The sequence below is a fragment of the Xyrauchen texanus genome, chromosome 50 (genome assembly GCF_025860055.1).
Source record: "Xyrauchen texanus isolate HMW12.3.18 chromosome 50, RBS_HiC_50CHRs, whole genome shotgun sequence".
NCBI lineage: Eukaryota > Metazoa > Chordata > Actinopteri > Cypriniformes > Catostomidae > Xyrauchen > Xyrauchen texanus.
The window spans coordinates 8,827,363-8,852,372 of NC_068325.1; the positions used below are offsets into that span (position 1 = coordinate 8,827,363).

Genomic DNA, 25,010 nt, shown 5'->3' on the forward strand with positions numbered 1-25,010 from the left:
AAATCTATTTTCCCAGCTTGTATAACTAATATGCACATGTGTTCTCTGATTAACTGACAGGCGATGTCTGTATCTAAAAGGTGAATGGCTCTTTATTTGTAAGGAGGGACTTTCTTTCTACATCCATTGATCATTGGCATCATTAGAAGTTGCATGTCTCTACTAAATAGTCTCTGATAGAACAGTCATTACCACTTTTTATTTTTAGCCAACGTTTAGTGTTTTACTGCTTTTAAGTATCTTGGAGAAATAAAAGTGTTAAGACACCATAAGTAATCTGCACACATTTTATATTAAATGAGATATTTGCTTCAATAAGGCAAGGGCCTACGTTATTGACGTCATTAAAGGGATGGGATGGGATGGGATGGGATGGGATGGGGTATTATAGATGTGACAGACATCCATTCAGCGGGCACTAGGACCCAGGAATGCCGAAGTGTTTTATCTCCTCATCCATTTCCATTCCTCTCATTTACTCAGTAGATCCACAGAGCGCAGCACACCACATACTCACAAACAGTTTAAAACTGAACCATATCCTTTGTCCAGGGACAAAATGGTGAGGAGTGAGAAACAACAAAGAGACGTAAAGACTGAAGGCTTATTTCTGGAGTCCGAAACATCTTTGGATCAGCAAGATTTTGAGATGTCTATTTGCCCTTTCAATGACGTCTTCAACTCCTCAGACTCTTCCATGATAAACACTTTTCTGAAAAACGTCCAAGTTTTATTGGAAGCGGCCAGTTACATTGAGAGCGCCGAAAGGAAAGATGGAAGTAAGTGATATTACGGTGCTCGTGCGATTGTTTTTGACTCTTTTGCGTTATGCAGAGAAGCTGTTTCATTGTCAATAGACTCAGACAACAAAGGGATTGAGCTCAAAGAGTCATCAGCCAAGTAGACAAGGAATATGTGCAATGTGGCACAATATGCAATAAGCCCCAATGTGATCTCTATGCTTTTAAGAGATCGAGTTTATATGCTAAAGAGGAGACCTTTTCATATTTAAAGGTGATATAACATGCGTATAAGCACTTAATGGATTAACTTCTAAACTGTTAGTTTGATCTTATAGTAAAATTCTGATCAGTTAATGCATAAAGTGAGAAAATTACACATTTTAGATGTCTATATATTTAATTTAATATGCCAGGGGTAGAAAAACAGCAAATAATTCCCTCTGCAGCGCAGATAATGCTGACTGTCCCGAGTTGGCTCATACTGTCATATGTTGCTGTTCAAAGTATGGCATTGTTCACCAGTGAAACCAGGCTGTTTGTTCCATATTTCTCTGTCTCTCGAGGGAAATAAACAACACTGACTGGCACTAAACACAAGCTGACGTCACCTTTTACTTTAGTGAACAGCGTTTTGCATCTCTTAAATTTCCGTTCTCTATCAGCAAGTATAAAAATGTATGTGTTTTGATCTGTCAAAGATAATGAAATGATGAATACCAATAAATAAGAGCAATGAAACATGCGACAGTGTTTTTTTTGTTGTTGTTTTTTTTTTTTAAGTATTATAAAGCTTTGTTCAGGCCTAAAATATGAATGCAAAAACAGATAACCCCATAGAGAAAAGCAGAAATAAAGGCTTATGTTGCTGTTTTTATCCATATAAATGTGGTCATTGAGACAATATGAAGCTGATGTTCTTCAACTGAGTATGATGGCTTGTTGATAATTAAAGCACTTGGGGAACAATAGATTTAGATCATGTTAAGCCAAGCTGCTCATCTAAATCAAAATTTTTCTCTCTCTCTCTTTCTCTCTTTTATTTGCGTTAAATGCATAATTGCAAATTAATTTTATAGACCCGCATCATACAAGAACATTTTGTATTTTTATATGCAGACCGCAGACGTCTACTTCAAAAGTTTCCCAATGTTACCTTCCTGCTTCTTAGGGGGAGTGTTCACATGACATCCACATGGCGCACTCTGCGCTGCTCTGATTGGCCAGAGCTTGTTACGTTGGCCAACGTTCATGAGGGTCTCTGACCAATCACTGCTCGGTAGTGCTGTGATGTCATATGTTGCTGGGCCTGGCTTGAGCGTGACTGAAAGTGAGGGGTTGTGGGACTTGAAGTGTAGCCAAACGGGGAAATAGCCTTAAAAATACGTATTTTGTAAGCGTCACCGGGTTATCGCGCATATCTGAACACATCTTAAGCAAATGTATGGATTTCCAGGCATGGAAAAGTCCTGGAAGTTTCAATAGTGAATATAAATTTCATATGTATATTTTTCTTAGACATTAGCACAAAAACCCTGAATTTAGCGCTTTAGATGCAATAATTTGACAATCGAAATGACATAAATTTCAAAGATGCTGTTTAAATGCTGACTGAGCTTTAAATTTGCTTTCACTTCTCGAGCTCAAGGACCGATTAGGTGAGGAACTACATTTCCCATAATGCCGTGTTTTGGGCTCTATCAGCTCAGCTGTTAAAACAGTAGGTAAACAAACGGGGAGAAGAGAAGACAGCGCAAGCACCAGGGACTTCGCAGCCTGGGCTCTCGGGGACTCTTTTGTACCTGTTTTTAATTCATTTTGTATACTTTGTAGTAGACTGTTTTCATGAATAACTTTTGTTATTCTGACATCTGAGTTTTTATTTCTGTCAAATTGTTACTAGCTTGCTAACGCTGTAATAAATATATATAGTCTGCGATAAAGCAAACTGAAACCAAACGACATAGCAAGTGGAATCCGAGGTATATTCAATGCTACGCTTTCAGCCGTTTTCATAGCGATAGTTGTCACCGTGAACACATATCAGACTCGAGATTAATTAAAAGGATGACTGCTGTGCTCAATATCCAGAGGTTACTGGAAGCAGCCGAATTTATAGAAAGGAGAGAAAGAGGTACAGTTTTGATGGTTATAAATCACCTTTGTAACATTTCAAATGTCGCGTCTTTGAGATCAAAGTGAGTTTTGCTGTTAAAGGGCTCGTGACAGACGTGTGATCAGAATTGTGACACGTTTCTGCGGTGTCTCTTTCAGAATGTGAACACGGATATGCCTCGACCTTTCCGTCTAATCAGCACTCCAGCTACCAGAGACAAAGAAAATTCCGAAATAAAAAGTTCAACAGCAGCAACCACAACAACCACAACAGGTAAGCACATGATGTGACTTCTGTTTACTTCCACTAGAGTGGATAAAAAAGACTGCTGGAGCAAAGCCAGAGAGACGTGTACATATTTCATACGGCGAGTGCACATCTGTCATTGGAAAATAAGGGCTTGAATTATTGCTACTCTATGTTCTGAATCTCCGGGGTTGGTTTTGTGATGTTTAAAACGGCCTAATTTTAATCTTTTTAACGCTATGCATCAAGTCGGATGGGCTGAAAACACTGCAATATTGATATAATATTTTATAAAATAGACATTGCAGCTTGTAAATTAAGCTGTATTATTTTATTTTGTTGCTGTATTTGTTTTGGGGGAGGGGAGCTCTCATCAGCTGATTGTCAAACGTAACTGCTGCAGAGTTGAGGTTAGGGACCGTGTAAAAACTCACCTCCAGTTTTCGCCTTCGGACGCCATGGGGTTTCGTTTTGTTTTAACCGAAAGTCTGCCAGCAGGCAATCACAAGACGTCCTTTTTAACTATCTTCGACCAATAACCCGCTAAGTAACCCGTGAGATAATCAGTTAGCGCAAGTGGGACTTTTTGTTTTTCTTTCGAAAGTGATGTTAAGTTTACTCTAAACCCTTGAACACACTGCTCTTATTTACAGCCACTGTTGTTTTCTTGATGCCAAGGTGAACAGCCGCCCTAAGGCATCTTTATTTAATTATCTCTTTCCGTTATCCCCCTTCAAAAACAAGTATTTTGTCTCCCTTTTGCCTAAATGTCGATAAAACTGTTAATTTCTAACGAAAACAGCGTAACATGCGTTTTAATCCCTCTATAAATAGACGCATCCCGTTGTTGCTTGAGGTTACCTATTTTTGTTTCTCAAGCTTTGGTTTATGATCGAGTATTTTTAAAATGCTTTAATTATAGAATAGCTAGATATCTTCTTTTCAAACCTTTTGAGCAAATCAACCTAGTGAGCTGCCCATCTAGACAGCATCTCAAAATCTAGTGAGGTGTCTATCTAGACATCATTTGTGAGCATCTCAAAACATAGTGAGCTGTCTATCTAGACAGCATTTTTTTGAGCATCTCAGAACCTATTGAGCTGTCTATCTAGACAGCATTTTTAAGTACCTTAAAACCTAGTGAGCTGCCTACCTAGACAGCATTTTTGAGCAAATCAAAACCTAGTGAGCTGCCTATCTAGACAACAATTTTGAGCATCTTATGTGCATCTGTTCTGGTGCATATGTCTATGATGCCTAAAAATTATTTCTAGATGAGCAGTTCACTAGGTTTTGAAATTCCTGAAAATACTCTCGCAGCCTGTGCGTGTGAGTGTGTTTAGAATAGTGAGAGTTTTTTTTTTTTTTCCCTGTTGTATTTCTGGGCATCAGTTTGTGTTACTGTACACAAAGTGAGTATTGATGGAGGGAATGTAAAGGAAACACTATCTGATCATCTCGCATACTTCTGTGTGAGGTTCACCTTAGGTGAAAAACTTCATTCAGGTTGGTTCAGTTAAAATAGCTAAAGGAAAGTGTCTCTGATGATTTCCTCATATGTCAAAATTATTATTATTTAAATGTTTTATTTTTTTTTTGTCATTACATTTAAAATTTCTGCATGCTGCCTTGGTCTATACACACATATGTTCATCAAAACACATGATTTTTGCACTTGCCACTGTGAATAATAGCTGCATAATACCTTAGTGTATTTCCCCTGGCACTATAGGCCTACATCCTGTCATGTCATGCCATACCATTCCTTTTTTTCACCTGCCTCTTCGTCCCTTGTTGCATTCCTCCTCCCTTCCCTGAATCCACACGCATCCTCCAGTGCAGAAACGGCAATGCCATCAGGTCAGCGGCAGGGTGCCTGAAAACACGATTTTGGTATTAATAGTCACCAATAAAGAGAAGTGGTCACATGACTCATGGAGAAAGAGGGCCCTACTGCGGCCGCATCGTGCTACCCCTGCAATGGCATTGCTGTGCATGGGTCCGCCGGCCATTTAGAGCTTTGGAAAAGCTTTCAGCAGAACCATTTAAAGGGATGGCTGATTCACTTTTCATTTTTAACATAACACTGTCTCGTTTTCTCAGAGAGAGCAAGAGAGAGAGAGTGAGAGAGAGAGAGAGAGAGAGAGCGGCCACTGGTACTCACTCATTGAACAAAGAGGAGAGCTTTCTCACGTGCTAAGATATAGGTAGCTCATTGTGCTCCGCTTCTTGGCTCTGCACACTTAATTTATCTGTTCTGCAGTGACATGTGGTTCATTTAGAGAAGTCTTAATTCCTACTGGAGCTGGTGGGCTGGTTCATCCCCCAATAAAGATTAATTGGTAAATCCATTGGAACCTTTAATGAAGCATAGACTTGCTCTTTATGAAAGGCTGGGCTTGTCCACTCAGATGACCTCTGATCTTACAATGAGAGCTGACTTTCAATTCAGGAGCTAAGTGCTCAAGAAATTAGTTAACAGTATGTTTATGATGTGGGTTATGATAAAATGTTTAGTGCACTTAATTCCTCAAAGACCCACAAACTCATATAATAAGTTATGTTTGTTCATTCTTTCATTTTATTTTATAGGTCTACACACAATGAGCTGGAGAAAAATCGGTAAGTAAAATTTATATATATATAGTATCCAGTATTGAATGGGAGTGGGAATCAGCAAGAGTGAATTATATAGATATCTGGGTCACAATATGATAATATTGTTGCAGTACTGTGAGGTAAACTATATCAATAGAGCGAAACAGTGCCTGCCACTTTTTCAACCCTCTTAGTTTTGTAAGGATTTTTCCCATTCTTGTATACAGATTTGATAAAATCCTTCATAAGAGTTGTTAGAGATGAACCAAACAAACCATGTCTGAGGTGTCTTTCTTTAAAGGTTTATAAGTTATTGTTGAAAATTTAAGTTGCCTATGGAAAAATTAATGGAATTTTTACTTCTGAAACCTAAATTTGGCACTCTATACTTTGCAATATCGACTCCCCCTCTAGTACTAGTGGGGACCTCTAGAACTAAAGCTAATTCTAAAATACGTGCAAAGAAAAAAGGAAACCTACATAACACAAACAGATATAAGACTACTGAAAATTCAACCCTTTCCCTGCAGCAACAGGTATCTAAAAGCAAGAGGTGGCCCCATTCAGCTAATCTAAGGGATTTCCCTCTTATCCCCTCACACTGCTTCTCGATCCTTCACAACTACTGTTGCCACAGTTTCAGATTACTACCCAGAGCACAGGGAGAGGGCAGAAACCAGAGTCTCACTGTTCATGTTCTTTGTAAAGAGTATTGTACAATGTCCGTTGCATAATAGGAAGACAAAATGTAGAGTGGATGTGTGTGTCTACCAATGATGTACTTTACGTTCTAGTTGCTTGAATGTTCAGCATGTAGTGCTGGAGTTATGCGTTTGAGACTAAAGTCTCTCGTGTGCTTATCTGATCAGCGTTAAACATCAACAGTGAGGGGCCTGTTGTTTCGGATCTGTGCACGCATGTAGGGGAGGTTCCACTTCAAAGATTCCAAAGAACTCTGTCTAGACTAAAATGAACTCCTTTGTGACCCTCTATCTGAAGACCTGGAGCTCAGTTCAATTAACTTTTATTAAGCACAGCCCACTCAAGGAGTGTCATGTCTGTTTGCTTGCCAATCATCTGGGATGGGACAGGATGTTTGAGACAGGAAACATGTGTCCAATGTTGGACGAAATGGATGAACACTTACATCAAGTTGCTTTTACTCTTTGACGGAACAAAACACAAGCACTTCTAGTAATGGGTGTTTTAAATACACCAAATGTGTGTGTGCATGTGTAAGTATACTCAAACTCATCTCCTCCCAAGCCGGCTGGGTTTCTCAGATAATGTCCACCCATGTGAGAAGTTGTCAGTGCGGCGGTGTGGATTTGTGTGGGTTTGTGGCAGATAAAGAGGACAGGGCTAGTCGAACAACCCTCCGTGTTAGCGCAAACAAATATTACACAACACAAGATGACGAGTCCGCAGTCACACCCAGCACCAAATTGCTCCTGACTCCATGTAGCTATTTGAGATGTTCGTTATTCTGAATTTCTATTACTTTAGCTAAAACAACTCGGAAAGTCCAACCGCACATTGAAATGCATTTTTAGCTTGTTGGCACAAAATGTCAGGCCAACTGGAAGCACAAGGGGAAAGATACCTGTTCGCCATGGCCTTACTGGAGCACTGGATGGCAACCAGTAGCCATTTTGTGTCTGTCAGGCATCACATACACTGAGTTCACCCGAGATGTTATGCGAGATGTCTACAGTGTTTTTGTGCGTCAGAAAGGAAGAGAAAGAAGATGAAATCGTTGTGACCAAATTTTTGCCTTTTGCAAGCCACAACACACACAGAAAACATACGCAGATAGCACATACATGCACTCAGACAAGCATGCCGCCGTTTGATCTTGTGATGTCTTTGAACAGATGTGGTGAACCTCAACTTCCTAAATTTGGGTTGCATGTTGCAAGCTTAAAAATGACAATGTGTTGCTATTTGGAAATCTTCTAGTAAACTGCCAAGTTCTCCATGATTTTATTTCCAATTATGGGTGTTAATTATTAGCTGTATGAGAGTGAGGGTGTGTTTGGTTGTGTGTTAAGCATCTTGTTGCGGTTGTTTGGGCCGAAGTGCATTTGACAGTCGGAATGCAAAGGCTCAGAAAAAAAGCTGCCAAGCTGGTTTACTGAAAATAGACTTTCGGCTCTAAGAAAAGATCTTTAGAGAATGTAGAGGAGCTCGGGCAAGTTGGCTGTAACATCCTTCCGCCCTCAAAAAGAATCATGAGGAACAAGTATGTGTTGAAGTCGTTGGGCATAATCCATAGCTAAAGTTTCTCTTCAGGAACTCTCATTTGATCACCATAGATGTTGTCCTCCCTGTGTACATGGGCAGTACAGTGGAAGCTGGAGTTAGAACATTCTCTTTTCTGGGTTTCCAGAATTCCCAGGGGAACTAGAACTGGCTGTTCTCTTTGACTTGATGTCTCAAAGTTTTTCTTGGCCAGCAAAAGCAGCTGCTTAGGTGTGATCTTTGGTCCAATAAGTGCATACAGACCTGCACACGTGCTAGGGCATTTGTAGACTCACTCACATTCTGTAAGTTTGACAAAGGTCTGGCAGTTTTGGTTAAGTCAGAAAGCAAGGACACAAACTCCTATAACAGTCGTCTTTCAGGACGCAGTCAGAAGAGTATAGCAGAGGACATTTGAGAATTGAAGGTCACTAGTACTCTTGCCTTGCCCCACATGTACTGTGTGTTTTGGAAAAGAACACCCTGTTTCACTGCATTCAGGGACACCATCTCCCTGCAAATGCAACACCCATGGCAACTGGTAAAAATGGATACAAAGACAACACACAAACAGACCCACATCCTTGATGACACCATGAAGCCTGTTTGCTACACAACCACACCCAACATATTTCGACTTCTCTTTACTAGTTTTGTGCAAGCCAATTCTACAATTACAAGCTCAAGATCAATTTAAGTAGGAAGCAATCTACATACTGTACCTGAATAGAATAGGCTGTTGAACAATATCAGCAACACCATTAAAACCTGAAGTTTGTATAGCTAGACACCTGTCCAGTGTCAAAATTTGACGCTATAGGTTAGTGGGCCTACCAATGCTGTAACCAAAAATTCAAGGTTGGTCTGACCAGATGTAATAGCTTAAAGGCTTGATCACTTTTTCCTTTGCATAGTGAAATTCCTGGGGTGCAGTATAGTTGTCTTAATGGGAATCTGCACAGTCAGGAATTTTGCCTGATGGACATTCCGTTGGTGAAGAAATTTCCAGATGCAAATTTACGTGAAAATTTAACACGTGATTTTGCATCTGACCAGTATGAAGTTTATTGATTTGTACATAGCAACACTAAATATTCGCAGTGGACAAGGAACTAATTTTAGTAGTGAGTTTCTTAATAATTTTACTCTTCGAGGATAAAGTGCAGCATTAAAAGAGACTGCCTGGCAAGTTGTTTTTGCAGGTCTTAACATCTTCCCACTCCATATTCACTTGCGGAATTTTGCCATGTAAAGGTAAATGTGACCAAGCCTTAATGCAGGGCTATTCAGTTCTGTTCCTGGAAGCCTACTGTCTTTCAGAGTATACAGTAGTTCCAACCATGTCCTTACACCTGCCTTTAATTTTCAAGTATTCCTGAAGTTCTTAATTAGCGGGTTCAGTTGTGTTTGATTGGAGCTAAACTATGCAAGACTGTGGCCCTCAACAAATTGAATGAAATAGCCCTGGCTGATGGATGGGCCTTTGAAAAAGTATTGGTCGACCACTAATCAAAATATTGTTAGGGACATCCATCAATGTATGTGGTGTTTACATCCCTAGGGCTTACCACAGAACTTCAGATTTGAGTGCTGTTTTCATATGGAAACATTGTAGCAAGCTGGACATATACTGAGTCTCATTTCGAAGGCTGCGTGCTAGGTTGGACGTATCCTTTGAATGCTGTAGTATACTGAGCATCCTCCTTTAAACAAGCCTCGCTTAAACGAGATGGCGTCGTAGGACAAACGGAAACGGAACGTAACATGTTTGCTAAGACAGCATGATAGCACACCACTCTTTAACAAGCATGAGCACTTTGAGTGAGAAGGGAACAAAGTCCCTTTTGAAGGGAATGTATGAGGTAAATTTTAGGAGAGTTATTGTGATGTAAAGGGAAAAGATAATAGAATTTATAGGTGTACTTTTAGTCTAATACTTTATTTGAATTATATATTAATATAAATATACATATTAAATACTCTGCACCCATCTACTGAGGTACTTCAACTTGGAAATTAACATTCCTTGCGTTTGAACATCCTATTTACTGGAAATTGGTGTCGTCTTTTTTTCAGACATTTATGTTGAAGCAAAGAATTGTGGGTTGTAAGTGCCCACCAAGGATACACCTCATGCATCCTCCGATTTCTCATGAAAGTAGGTCGCATTCAAAGGCTGCATTCGAAGTGTCTTACTCTCTTTTCTGAAACAAGACAGCCTTGATGGCGTTTGGGGCCAACAAATGCGACCTTCGGAGGATGCAGCCTTCCAAACGAGACACCACCAAATCCTGCCATTCAAACAGCTGAGCACCTGAAGGTCGTTCAATCATAACAACCCCATTGATCTGCTCATGTTTCCTTGCTTTGTGTGTCATGGCCTTTGATCTGATTATAGAAGTGTTCTACGCTTGTTTTTTTGTGTTTGGATTAGGTTTCCTTATGGGGAAGTAAAGCTCCTCTTGAGTGGATTTTTAGAGAGTGGTGCGATCCAAACATCTGGTGACATCTCTGTTTTCTCATTTTGTCTTGTTTTTTATTGGGATTATCCCACATTTATTAGATTACAACCCCAACGCCTTCACATCCTTCTGGCCAATTGAAACACCATACAGAAAATTGTACAGTAACAAAATCTGTGTTTTCTATGTGCACAATCATCTACAGGGGCTTTAGGGATGGGGGCAGTGATCACATGACCACACGAACAAACTCTGGGCATGTTAGTAGGGTCTGCTGGTCTGGGCTGTGTGGAGCAGATTACAGCTCAGCATGTGTGAATTAATCCATGTGTTACTGATGGGCCAGTGCAGGTCTTGCTTCACCACAGCTGTTACTGTTGGAGTGTGTACGTGATTCTTTATTTCCCTGAGTGCAAAAAGGGTATTTCGTAGGCCTGTTGTAGATCTCATTCTGTCTCTTTGTACCTCCCTCCCACTCTCTGTTTTTCTTTCTCTCTCTTTTATGTGTCATGCAGTACAGTAAACTATCATTGGTTCGCCCCATGCACCGCTCAAAGGCTTCATTGTTTGCAAGCATGTTTACATGGTGCTGTCACTGTGGCTGTCTGTACTGTCTTTCTGCCACTATCTTTTCATCCTACCTCTTTATTAATTTTCCTCTCGTTCTCTCCATCCTGACTACCCCCACCTTCTAACTTTACATCTATAACCTTCTCTCCCTCTCTTTTCTCCTTTATCTTCCTCCCTTGCTCCGCCCATGTTGAAAGGCTGCATTTTATTTCCAGTGTATGTTGCTTTTATGTTAGTGCATCTCTTTAAATGTCAGGTTTTCGGGCAGATTACACGAGAAGGGAGGGCTAGCATAAATAATGACCCATCTGTGTGTTTGTGCAGTGGGGGAGGATGCTGCTCCCGTTTAATCTGAGAGCTGCTTTGAGAACCACTATGGCTCTGAGGGTGACACTTCCACATGCTCACTCATTATGACATAATAAAAGAGGCATGGAGATAGATCTTTAAATAAAACAAGGCTTAAAAAAGCTGGCAACCCAGATAAAACTGTCAGTCCTGCTTTATTGATCAGCTCAGAATCAGGGCTTGAGAAACCAAAGCCTATTCTTGCTCTGTAATCTATGCACTGGTGTGCAATAACCTGGCCATGTGAGGCAAGTGAGAAAAACGTACAAGAAGTGGAATCCATTGGAAACAACCCATCCGCTTCAAGTATGTGCACATATAGTACTTGCATTGCTATATGTTACATCCATGCCATATGTGACCGCTCCAGGCTTCATCTATATTACATTCATAAGCTGCTATAAATATGTCCTCGCCCGTAGCACTCGTTACATGTATGGCAGAGATGAAGCACTGTGTGTGCTCACTCGAAGAATCAAAAGGTGTAAACAATGCTCTGAACTATGCGCACTCCCTATAAAGCTTGTTGTTTTGAGTGCATTTTCTTATCTGTGCAAGACGACCGTTTTTTGCTTGCTGCACCGGCAGAGGTGTTGATTCTGTGTCAGAAAAGAGACTTCCTGCCACAGATGAAACCACTGGTGTGTGTTTATATAGATACGTCTAGTTTTTTCACAATGCAATTAACTAACTCGTTAGGAACGTGTCGACCCCCCCACTTGACCTTGACATCAGTTATTAACATGTCAGACCCATCACATCATGCCTGCTCCATTCATTATTTACCAATAAACCAAGCAGAATCTGGGGCAACATGTGTTTTCAACCCCTAATAACCCCCCCCTCCCAATGTTTTTCACAGTCCTTCGGTTATCTGTATTCTCGGATATTGTGTTCATCTGTGTGTTCCTCTCAGACATACCTTTTTCCATACAAAACCCCGTCCAGAGGTTACGCTAGAAAAAATCTTCATCTGTCACTGACAGTCTGAGCTGTAAAATTTCCATCATGGTCTATTTTATCCATAATACTTGTTTTAATTTCATAAGTATAGGGGCTACATTCAGGGGCATAGCATCCATTATAATGGTATACACATAAATAAAAGATTTTTGACTCCCCAAACGAGTTTGGTGAAATCAAGGAAAGTGTGCCTGATATCAACATTAAGTGAAACAGATGGCATACACACTTCTGAAGTTCAATCTGTACTCCTCTAAAATAACATAGAATTCTGCTCTTCACATCATGTTTGTGGTTGGATCAGTAAAGTAATTTGACAGTTGGATGTGGCAATTTTTCACGCTTTTTCTTCTTTTAATTTTTTGTGCTCCATTATCATGCAGTAACACACTGAACTAATGATTGATGTATGCAGTCATCAGAAATCAGAGACCCTCCACTCAAACCCAACACAAGTGGTAGAGACGCATATTACCAGTTATGATGATATATGGTGGTATCTGTCAAAATGATGGGCATTTTGAATTATCCAACAATGATAAAAAAAAAATCAGTAAATGACAGAGGATTTTTAGTAAATACACCCCTGACCCTGTCTTACAAAAGCAGAACCAAATGTTCAAATTGTAAACATGAAAAAACTTGTCTTGAAATGCTCTTGTGGTTTTGAATGTGCTTTGTGTACAGACAGCCGCCAGATTTGGCGCAGACAGGCGTAAGATCACGTGGAGCCACAAACCCAGTGACAATGCCTCTGAACCTACAAGAGCAAGAAATGGCAAACCCTTTAAACATGTGCTTTTCACCAGCCAATAAAACCCTTTTCACCTTGTGGTATGGTTGTTTTGTTGAGATTAAGGTGAACAAAACTAAGCAAACCCCCTGGTGTGTAGGCTACATCCGTGGCAATAAGCAATAGAAGATGGTCTAAAGATCACTTTCGTCTTTTCTTCCTCTCTGTCTGGCCAGTCATCATGAACTGTGGTGCTGCCACATACAGGAGGTAAAAAATCAGTTGATGAGATATCTCGAATTGTTCGTATTTATCTATCTGTTTATCAATTGTTCTATCGCTCTGTCTGTATCTACCTCTATCGCTCTTGTGTCGTTTTATCTCTCTGTCTATATCTATTGTTCTATAAAACGTCCTATCTATAGTTATATCTGCCTGTTTGTCTTTCTATCCCTCTAGCAGATGTGGGCAATTTTGGTGCTTGTTAGTTTAAATTTATTCCCCTTGATATTGTGTGTGCGTACGTACGTGTGTGCATGCGTGCGTGCGTATGTGTAGACTGAGTCATTTAAAGTGCATGTGACGATGTTTATTGATAAAACCAGTCTTTCCTGGGGTGTAAGTAAGAACAGGCCTGTACATGCTCAAACATATGAAGCATGTTGTTCATTTGATTTATCATTATACAAAGTATTGAGTTCTCTATATAACTAATGCAGAGGAGTTTACAACTCACTGTATCTACCAAAGCCAGATCTTGACCAGCTTTAAAGCACAGATTTTCACACCCACAACTATCAAGGGTTAAGACAATGCAAACGCATTGTACACGAAAGTTCGTCGAAGCTCTGGCAAACATGTTACATAATCTTGCTGCATTTGGATAGTCGATCACGCCGTAGGTTATTCATAGTAACTGAAACACACAAACAGAAGCACACCCAACATCACCTATACCATTTTTATGTCCAGCTTTTGTTCATGCACACGTGTTTGTTTTTGTTTTGTAAATCCACTTTTTTTTATGTAATGGCCAAAGGTCTTTTTTGAAGTACCATAGAAACTAAGATGTTTTGTTGCGTGACCTGCTAAGATGTCATAGTTGGGTAAATCTATGTTGTTTTATCACTTTGACTCCGAGACGACAAACATAGTGATTGTTGTTTGGCACGGACTCCGTCTGATGACTTAAATGATGGCATTTATCTTGCCATACACAGCCTAAAGCAAACACATGAACATATACAGCCTTCCCAGCAAGCACTGCTGACCGTGACGACACCATATCTGTAGACTGATGATATCTGAGATGTTTAGGGATCGCGTGAGAAGTATTTTAAAGATACTTGGGTTAAATTTGTTTCCTATGTAAATAGGTTATGGGGTGAGTTTGGTGTAGACCAACAAGCATGTAACATTTATGACTAGAGCTAAAAATCTAAAAGACTCCCATTATCATTAATGCACAATGTTGATCAATGATTGTTTACGTACACATTGAGGCAGACAGTGGAGCGTCTGATATGGGTGTGTATGTGTAACGGTGTTCTGATAACAGTGCCCTCCCGGTGGTGCTCAGACATACTGATAAGACTCATTATAAATCTACTGCCATTGTCACAGGGCAGACAGCCAGTGTTTGTGTGAGTGTGAAAGGTACAGAGCAGCCATCTTCATTGCTGAAAAGAATGAATGCCAACAGAATTAGGGTTGAAAAGCTTCAATAAGGCAATTAGAAGCACATTTGCTGATGCCAATCACTCACATGCAAGCAGTTTCATGCCCATACTCTCACAGAATGCATGTCTTTTAAAGGCCATCTACGGTGTTGGACATTCTTTGGAAGGGGAATTTTTCAGGTTATCTCCACTTCTGAATGGATATACCCTCAAGTGCTTTGAGATCCTAAAGCGCACTTTAAAGGGATATTTCCAAAAAATTAAAGAAAGAAATAATTCTGTCAACATCATGTCGTTCCAAACACGTATGACTTTCTTTCTTTTTCATTGCATATTTTTCCTTACAATGAAAGTGTACATTCCGCCTAACATGTTATTTTGTGTTCAGTGGAATAAAGAAAGTTATACAGTGAGGAAAATAAGTATTTGAACACCCTGCTATTTTGCAAGTTCTCCCACTTAGAAATCATGGAGGGGTCTGAAATTGTCATCATAGGTGCATGTCCACTGTGAGAGACATAATCTAAAAAATAAAATCCAGAAATCACAATGTATGATTTTTTATCTATTTATTTGTATGATACAGCTGCAAATAAGTATTTGAACACCTGTCTATAAGCTAGAATTCTGACCCTCAAAGACCTGTTAGTCTGCCTTTAAAATGTCCACCTCAACTCCATTTATTATCCTAAATTAGATGCACCTGTTTGAGGTCGTTAGCTGCATAAAGACACCTGTCCACCCCATACAATCAGTAAGAATCCAACTACTAACATGGCCAAGACCAAAGAGCTGTCCAAAGACACTAGAGACAAAATTGTACACCTCCACAAGGCTGGAAAGGGCTACGGGAAATTGCCAAGCAGCTTGGTGAAAAAAGGTCCACTGTTGGAGCAATCATTAGAAAATGGAAGAAGCTAAACATGACTGTCAATCTCCCTCGGACTGGGGCTCCATGCAAGATCTCACCTCGTGGGGTCTCAATGATCCTAAGAAAGGTGAGAAATCAGCCCAGAACTACACGGGAGGAGCTGGTCAATGACCTGAAAAGAGCTGGACCACCGTTTCCAAGGTTACTGTTGGTAATACACTAAGACGTCATGGTTTGAAATCATGCATGGCACGGAAGGTTCCCCTGCTTAAACTAGCACATGTCAAGGCCCGTCTTAAGTTTGCCAATGACCATTTGGATGATCCAGAGGAGTCATGGGAGAAAGTCATGTGGTCAGATGAGACCAAAATAGAACTTTTGGTCATAATTCCACTAACCGTGTTTGGAGGAAGAAGAATGATGAGTACCATCCCAAGAACACCATCCCTACTGTGAAGCATGGGGGTGGTAGCATCATGCTTTGGGGGTGTTTTTCTGCACATGGGACAGGGCTGACTGCACTGTATTAAGGAGAGGATGACCGGGGCCATGTATTGCGAGATTTTGGGGAACAACCTCCTTCCCTCAGTTAGAGCATTGAAGATGGGTCGAGGCTGGGTCTTCCAACATGACAATGACCCGAAGCACACAGCCAGGATAACCAAGGAGTGGCTCTGTAAGAAGCATATCAAGGTTCTGGCGTGGCCTAGCCAGTCTCCAGACCTAAACCCAATAGAGAATCTTTGGAGGGAGCTCAAACTCCGTGTTTCTCAGCGACAGCCCAGAAACCTGACTGATCTAGAGAAGATCTGTGTGGAGGAGTGGGCCAAAATCCCTCCTGCAGTGTGTGCAAACCTGGTGAAAAACTACAGGAAACGTTTGACCTCTGTAATTGCAAACAAAGGCTACTGTACCAAATATTAACATCGATTTTCTCAGGTGTTCAAATACTTATTTGCAGCTGTATCATACAAATAAATAGTTAAAAAATCATACATTGTGATTTCTGGATTTTTTTTTTTTAGATTATGTCTCTCACAGTGGACATGCACCTATGATGTCAATTTCAGACCCCTCCATGATTTCCAAGTGGGAGAACTTGCAAAATAGCAGGGTGTTCAAATACTTATTTTCCTCACTGTACATGTTTGAACAACATAGGGTGAATGACGACAGAATTGTTTCATGAACTATCCCTAAAAAGTCTGTTGGAAGTGTGGGTGTGCATTAGCACTTTGTGTTTAAGGTGGAGAATGCACCATTGTCTTTTCTTGTAAAATAATTAGTTTGCTGTAAATTTTCACCTCGAAACCGCATAGGCACAGAATGTTCGTTAGGGATTTTCAGGGCGTGTGTGTATGTACACTATTGGACAAAAGTTTAGGGTTAATTTTTATTCTTTATTATAATTTTTTTATCTCCACATTTTAGAATAATACTAAAGTCAATTAAAACTTTGGAATGACAAAAATGAAACTATGGGAATCATGAATGTCAAAAAATCCAAAATGTCAACAACTATGTTGTTATATTTTAGCATCTTCAAAGTAGTCATCCTTTGCCTAGTATTTGCAGACATGTACTCTTGACATTTTCTCAACCAACTTCTTGAGGAATCACCCTGGGATGCTTTTTAAACCGTATTGAAGGAGTTCCCATCTATGTTGGGCACTTTATTGCTGCTTTTCTTTATTATTTGGTCCAAGTCATCCATTTCAAAACCTTTTTTTTAAATAAAATTTTAGGTTTGTAATGAAATAAATTAATATGGTGGCACAATTATATTTTTGTCTTCAAAACTAATTTCAAACATTTAAGCATACACCTTCAGATCATCAGGTTTTTAAGATCATAAGAAACATGTCAGTCAAGTGAACACAAACTTTTGATCGGCAGTGTATATATCAGGCTGACTCTTCTGTTTTCACGTGTCTTCAGGCGAGCCCACCTCCGTCTGTGTTTGGAGCGTTTGAAGACTCTCATCCCGCTGGGAACAGAGAGCAGTCGTCACACCACACTTGGACTGCTCAACAAGGCCAAATCACACATAAAGGTAAAAACACTCACACTTGTACACATATACTTGTGATCCCATCACCTCTCAGATACCTCCCATCGAGTTCTGTTGCTTCTAAATTAAAGGTGCTGTAAGTGATTTTAGCCATTCTGGAATTTCCGCAAGTTGAGCTATTGTATTTGCCACACCCTCTCTTTCCAAAAATCAACAGCAGCAAAATAGTGCCCTCAACTGACAACTGTTATAACCAACATGGCATAAAAATGGCAATAAGCCTCAACAATTCAATGCAACTGCAATACTATTAGAACGAGCAAAATGATTGACTGGCAGAAAGCGCCAGAGACTACAGCCCGTGGACACTTTTGTGTTTGCAGTCTAGAGCGGACATAGAGACCTTTGAGATATCTCACTACACTTAATAATACCTTTCAGGGGTAGGAATATTTTTTGCATACCTTTTCATGAAAACTTTGCAGCAACTTTAAACTAATTATATCAAAGCTAATTAGATTTTTCAAAAAGTGATAGACATATTTAAAAAAAAAAAAAAATTCAGCCAATTACAATTGTTACACTTAAGGCTAGGATATACATTGTTTTAAAAAAAAAAAGTATACATAAAATGTATTTTCATGTTATCATAATTGGAGCGTAATTGATAAAGAACCAACGTGTCTGCGAGAGAAAGAATGAATGAAGTGGGTTCAGTTTTAATCTCTTTCACGCCTCAGAAGTGGTTCTGACCACACTGAGAAACGTCAATCTCAGATACCCCGTTTACATGTGGCATTAAGTTGCATTCTGGGTAATCTGATCACAAATGGTCAGCGCTATATACAGGTATAAAAACGGGGTCTAAAACGTTTTGTGATTTGTATGACAAAAAACACATATAGAGGTGGTCAAAAGCTCATGTGACTGGGATGCATCCCCCAGCAGTTAAGCACGACCCCTTACCTGTCAATCAGCCACTGCACTAAAGTCAGTTTTTTGTTTTAGTCTTTTGACAAAAATGTCCTTATTAAAAGTAGTTTATATTTTGTCATGTTACTTTCATTAAGTTTCATCAGTTTCTCTTTTACTTATTTTTTTTATAGATTTATATTGTCCTTGTTGTGAAAAACCTGTTCTTGAAATAATAATGAATAGTTAAGTATTTGCTACTTTTAGTAGTTTGCCTTCTGTATTCTAAATTCTTCATGCTTTAGAGACTTATTCATTTTCTGTTAAAGGATATTATTTTGTGTGTATTGTGTTTAAGGAAACCGCATATTCACAACGCAAGTTACGCAGTGCAAGTTACGCATATTCTGACTAGCAGGTCACTTGGTTCAAGTTCACCTGTTCATTCGCTTCACTGTGCAGATATGAGTTGTTATATTGCATATATGTTGTGGATATCGTGATTGAATCTCCTGTATAAATAGGATGTGTTTGGATGATGTATTTACCCTGTTTTGAATAGTTCATTTTGCCAGTGTTGGCGCATTCAACTCACGTAGCTCAAGCTTAGAAATCCGCAACGTAATGGATCACTGAATTAGATAAATTCATATCTAATAGAGTTTTCTATAAATGGATGGTTATCTTGATTTTTCTTCTGTTTATATTTTTCACTGTTTTATTTGGGGGGGTTCCCCTTTTTCACCCAATTTGGAATGCCCAATTCCCAATGCTCTTAAGTCCTTGTGGTCACATTGTGACTCCGGGTGGTGGAGGACGAATCTCAGTTGCCTCCGCGTCTGAGACCATCAACCCGTGCGTTTTATGTGGCTTGTAGAGCGCGTTGCCATGGAGACATGGCACATGTGGAGGCTTCACGCCATCCACCGCGCCATCCACGTTCAACTCACCACGTGCCCCACTGAGAACGAACCACATTATAGCGAAAATGAGGAGGTTACCCCATGTGACTCTCCCCTCCCTAGCTACCGGGCCAATTTGTTTGCTTAGGAGACCTCAGCACGCCATGGGATTCTAACTAGCGAACTCCAGAGGTGGTAGTATGTCTTGCACTGTTAATATCTTGCAGTATCATTGCAATCTTATCATATTCTCGTCAGCTGTATGCTTTAATTATCATCATGATGTGCCTTTTTCGTCTCATCAACAAATGTTTATGGTCAGTGATTTCGCTGAAAAGATTAACACTGGCTAAAACAAGAGTTTACACTTTTTCGGTAACGTGCTACTTTAAAAGGAAATTGCCGTCTAATTGGAAAATTTGAAAAACCAAATACAAATATATTTTGATTCAATTTCAACTCCATCTGGGAGAAAAAGTGTTCCCAATTTGTTCACTCTTTCCTTGTCTTTTTTACTTATTCATGGTTTAGTATCATTTTCTTCCCTTTTCTCCCCATTTTGGCATGCCCAATTCCCAATGTGCTCTAGGTCCTCGTGGTGGCATAGTGACTTGCCTCAATCTGGGTGGCGGATGGCGAATCTCACTGGCCTCCACGTCTGAGACGTCAGTCTGCGCATCTTATCACGTGGCTTGTTGAGCGTTTTACCATGGAGACGTAGCGCGTGTAGAGACTTCACGCTTTTCTCCACGCGATCCTGACACAACTCCCCATGCGCCCACCGAGAGCGAAACCACATTATAGTGACCCCAGGAGGTTAACGTAATGTGACTACCCATCTTAACGTCCAGGCAAATTGGTTGCTTAGGAAGCCTGACTGGAGTCATTCAGCATGCCCTGGATTAAAACTCTCAACTCCAGAAGTGGTAGTCAGCATCTTTACTTACTGAGCTACCCAGACCCCCAGAGATATCCCTTCTTGACATTTTAATTACATTTTAATTTAGATATTTATACCAGCCATTGCACTGTTCACAATTGAAAAATCAATATTGGTCAGCCAATAGCCAAAACATCCATTTCCTGAATAGGTCTCCTGGATACAAAGAGGACATTTTCACATACATGCAATTAAAAATCCATGACAAATTAAAAAACACACCGATACCTGACAGCAGAGAGGAAGTGACAAATGAGTTTTGTAAAATCTACCTCAACCACTATAGACAGAGGCTACCTATTGTTTAAAATATGTATGTGATAATTCCCCCTTTATATGTGGCTTGCTTTTCATTCTGATGTCCTACTGGTTTTCCCCTCCATAACAGGTTAAGCTCTCCCAACCAGTTACAGTATGTGTGTGCCCTTATGTGCGTGTCTGTGGTTTTAGGTGAGGGTTATACTGTATTGTGCTCTAGTGTAATGTATTACAAAGTCAAAAGGGTCACGTGTGGAGGGATTATTGATCCCAACTGGGTTCAAAACTGTAGTAAACAGCCATCAGTCATGAGCTTGACAAACCACACGCACACACACCCTTTAAGTCATGCCTCACCTTAATTTTTTCCCTGCTTCATTTCTTAAAAAAGGGTGTTTAAGATTCCATAGTAATTGTCATAGTGATGTCTGATTTGCGAGTAAATCATTACTTTTGAGTCACTTCAATAATATGGTGGAACCAGTTCACCAATTGTTCAGAATAATTCACCAGTGAATTTAAATAATATTTAAAAATCCTTACAATCGACTGGAAAGCTCATGGAAATGTATTGGTTTAAAAAAGTATGGGAACCCTTTGAAAATTTTGTAGTGATGGATGTGTGTTTACTGATACAGAAGTTCAATAACAATGGATTACACAGTAAATTCTTGTTTATGTTGTTAGTGATTATCCGTAATGATCCATGAGTCATTGTTTCTTTGTCTTCTCATAGAAACTGGAGGAAGTGGAGCGTAAGTCTCAGTATCAGTTGGATAACTTGGAACGAGAGCAACGTCACCTCCGGAGGCGTCTGGACCTGCTGCGGGGTGGCGGGGGCGTGCTCGAGGGAGAGAGGTTGCGCACTGACAGTGTAGGCTCCACTGTCTGCTCTGAGCGATCCGACCGGTTCGACTCAGACCAAGGTATGGGCTCTGCATTAAAGGAATATTCCAGGTTCAATACAAGTTAAGCTCAATCGACATAATATTGATTACCACAGAAAGTTATTTTGACTTATTGTTCTTTTTCTTAAAAAAAAGTGTATATATATCATAAGTCAATCATTGGCATACAGTTCACAGCAATCCATTTCACAAGTTCATTTGTCAAGCAGTTCGAGATTTATTATCAGGCCTTGTTAAAGGACCCGTCAGTTTACACCAATTCCCCGTTTTGAATGCAAGAATGTAACACATAACAAATGTGTTGTGCTGTCTGCTGAAGGGTTGTTTTGTGCACTGTATAAACTGCGCATTGTCATACAGCTGAAATTTTCATGTTATTTTTAATCAAATTAATCGCACCGTATTAACGCATTAAATCGACAGCCCTAATTTAAATATATAGTTTGCATTTGCTGCAAGCTTCAAAGTGAATGTGTGGAGTCAGTGTTGTGCTGACATAAAGACGCAAAGTGCTCTTACCTTTCAGAGCTCCTTGACTCATACAAGGAAAACATGACAGTGAGCAGAGCGCTAATTCACTTTGTATCATGAGGCACATACAGACTACATATTAATTTTTTTAAATAGCAGCCTTTTGCATTTAATAATTACTTTTGATTCATGTAGCAACCAGCTTTTCTGGAGTGGGAAGCTACTGTCATATTGTCAGAGCTCCTTGGTCATAACACAGAAACACTTCAAAATAAAAGCTCCTCCAAAATAAAAGCTCAATTTAAATGGAAAAATTATGACAAAATATATTACTACTGTATAGTTATGTAATCTTCATTGTTATACTACTAATAATAATAATTATTATTATTATTATTATTATATTAAATCAATAGTAATTGTATTATAATCAAGCAATATCTCGCATCTCTCATGCTCTTATGCAGCACTTCATTTGACAAATATAACTCCAATGTTGTATTTTAGATTGTGCTGTGAGGTTCTGAATTAAAGCTCTTAATTTAATAAAAAAAATAATACAATATCATATTCTAAATTAATTGTTCTACTTTTAATAAATGTGTTTATTTAAACACCATTTTGATGATAAAATTAAAATAAACTGTTGATTATAGAGTTCAGAAAAAATAAATAATGCAGGTAACGGACTAGGTGCCTCACTGTAACCTCGATTTTTCCTTTCTTTAATAATATAATTATCAACATTATGCCACAAATGCTGTTGCTTAACTTATATTGAACCCGGAATTATCCTTTAGTCTAAATGCATACACACTAGTAATAGACTCAAATATCAGCCAGTATGAATCTGATACACAATACATCAAAAATGTTCTCTCTCTCTCTTTGGATACAGAAGAGATGGAGGTGGACGTGGAGGGCACAGAGTTCTCTCAAGGAGAGCTGGATAGCGTCAGCACAGCCAGCACCAGCGATCTGGATGACCACAGCAGTCTACAGAGCACTGCCAGCGATGAGGGCTACTCCTCCTGCAGCATCAAACTGGCCTTCAGCTCCTAAAACCAGCTCCACTTCACATGTGCACACACACACACACACAGCACTATCCCAGCCCTCAAAATGAGTCCTGCCTCCTCGCCACCTATCCATCATTGACCAATCAGAGACACTTATTTAAATCTGGTGACCAGAACACAGCCCGCCTGCCCTGAGGAAATCGCCTCATTTGTTGTTTTATGTTTGTGAATGTATCCGATAGTAAATGAATGAGATAGAAACAATCTGTGATTGTGATTAAAATATGTTTTAAGATGGTTTTATCCCAGATGAAAGATTCTATAAAGAATTTGAGTGATAATTGTCAGTATAGAAACCCCTTTTTTCCAAATGTAAAGCTGAATTGTATATATAAAAAAGTTATTTGTTGATTCTTTACATTGTGAACGGGTTGTGAGCTGGTCACTAGTGAAACATTTGTCAAAACCTACGATCCATATCAACACAAGTAGCCCTCTTAACTGGTTTTCTTTTCGTCTGGTATAATGTTTTTGTTTTTACATCACTGCTCAACTGCGACAAAGACTGTAAATGGTGCTACGTGACACAAAACCAACAAAGCAGACAACTCTGCTTTGTTTCGTCAAAGACAAAAGAAAAACAACAATCCCATGGCTGTGGGAATATTGGTGCATTTAGAATGTGGAACTAAGTTCCATGCAGCAGCTAAAACCAAGCGATCTTGCACTTGACTGCGTAGAACCGATGCCACGGCAGAGAATACCCACCCCCATGTTTAAATAGATGTTTATTTTGGCTGTAATAAGCAATAACTCCTGTAGTCAAAATCAACACATAAGCACTCCAAACTCTTGAGACACAATCCTTGTGTCCATCCAAAAGAGCAATGCCAACTTGCTCACTTTTGTACATAAATACAATAGTTTAATAAATTTAAAGTTAAAGTGAAAAACTGAGTTGAAAAGAAATGGTTGTTTCCCATGGGTAGAACTATTGCCTCTGTTGTTGTATGTCTTGTGTTTTGTGCATTTTAAATGATATTTTTTGCAAAGATTGACGATCTTCCTCTGAAAGTCTTTCATGGTGGCATGGACAATATACTAGATGAAACGTCTATTAGTTTCAATTCTGTGGCTGCCTGAGGAATTTTATGAATTTCTTGAAAAAATACAAATAAAGAACAAGAAAACCAACACGCTGAAGTACTTAAAATCGAACACACAAGAACAAACAATGGAACAAGTGAACGCCAAAGCATGGACCTATTAAAGGCATGCAAACTTTAAAGTGGCACTCTTTATTTATACTATTTTGTTAATAATTCGATTTGTTTTAAAGCTGAAAAGCATTCCACTACTAGTAGGGTTATTCTCATAAAACCGGTCAAGAAAATGTCCTGGTCATATTTAACCCTAAATAGTTCAAAACTAAAAAAATATTCAAATGAAGCTGACATTTAGGACCATTATGATTTAATGCATTGTGACATTATTTTCAAGACTCTTACAATCTCATTACCATAATGCATTCAGATGTTTTCTTTTACTATTCACATAAAAATTTTCAATGATGATTCTCATTACCGTAACGCTTTCATTTTTACTGTATAGAAAAGATGGTGTTGTACCATGCTTTTTCAAATTAAAATCTGCACAGGAGTACTACAATGATGTATAAACAATGAATATATATCACTTTTCCATGTTTTGGTAATGAGAATATCATAATGACCATCTTTTTTTACATTGTGGTAATGAGAATGGCGAGGTAAAATGTACGCAACTTATAAAAGTAGCGCCACAATGCAACAAATCTTAATGGCCTTAAAAAATTGCCTTTTTTAATTTGTAAAATTGATTTTTGTTAATTTTATTAAAATAGGACTAGGACATTTTCCTGACAGGTTTCGTGAGAATCGCGTGACGTGGAATGAGAGGCTCATGTGTGGCAAAATCGGCGCGAATTTGCGTCATGTTCATCGAACTCCTTCCCGCGGTACTGTATGTTAACTCTTATTATTA

General features: G+C 39.3%; 1 protein-coding gene across 1 annotated transcript; it reads left to right on the forward strand.

Moving 5' to 3' along the window:
- Nucleotides 1-470: 470 nt before the first annotated feature.
- LOC127641074 (max-interacting protein 1-like) lies at nucleotides 471-25,004 on the forward strand. The gene is made up of 6 exons (XM_052123838.1): nucleotides 471-779; nucleotides 3,015-3,129; nucleotides 5,695-5,724; nucleotides 17,506-17,620; nucleotides 21,327-21,516; nucleotides 22,868-25,004. The coding sequence occupies exons 1-6, from the start codon at nucleotides 560-562 to the stop codon at nucleotides 23,029-23,031; spliced, it is 834 nt and encodes a 277-aa protein (XP_051979798.1). The 5' UTR covers nucleotides 471-559; the 3' UTR covers nucleotides 23,032-25,004.
- The last annotated feature ends 6 nt before the right edge of the window (nucleotides 25,005-25,010 follow it).

Excerpts from the sequence above, each read along its gene's own strand:
- LOC127641074 (XM_052123838.1), top strand. The coding sequence starts at position 560 with ATGGTGAGGAGTGAGAAACAACAAAGAGACGTAAAGACTGAAGGCTTA. Across the intron at positions 3,130-5,694 it reads AACCACAACAACCACAACAG|GTCTACACACAATGAGCTGG; the intron begins GTAAGCACATGA and ends TTTATTTTATAG. Across the intron at positions 5,725-17,505 it reads AATGAGCTGGAGAAAAATCG|GCGAGCCCACCTCCGTCTGT; the intron begins GTAAGTAAAATT and ends ACGTGTCTTCAG.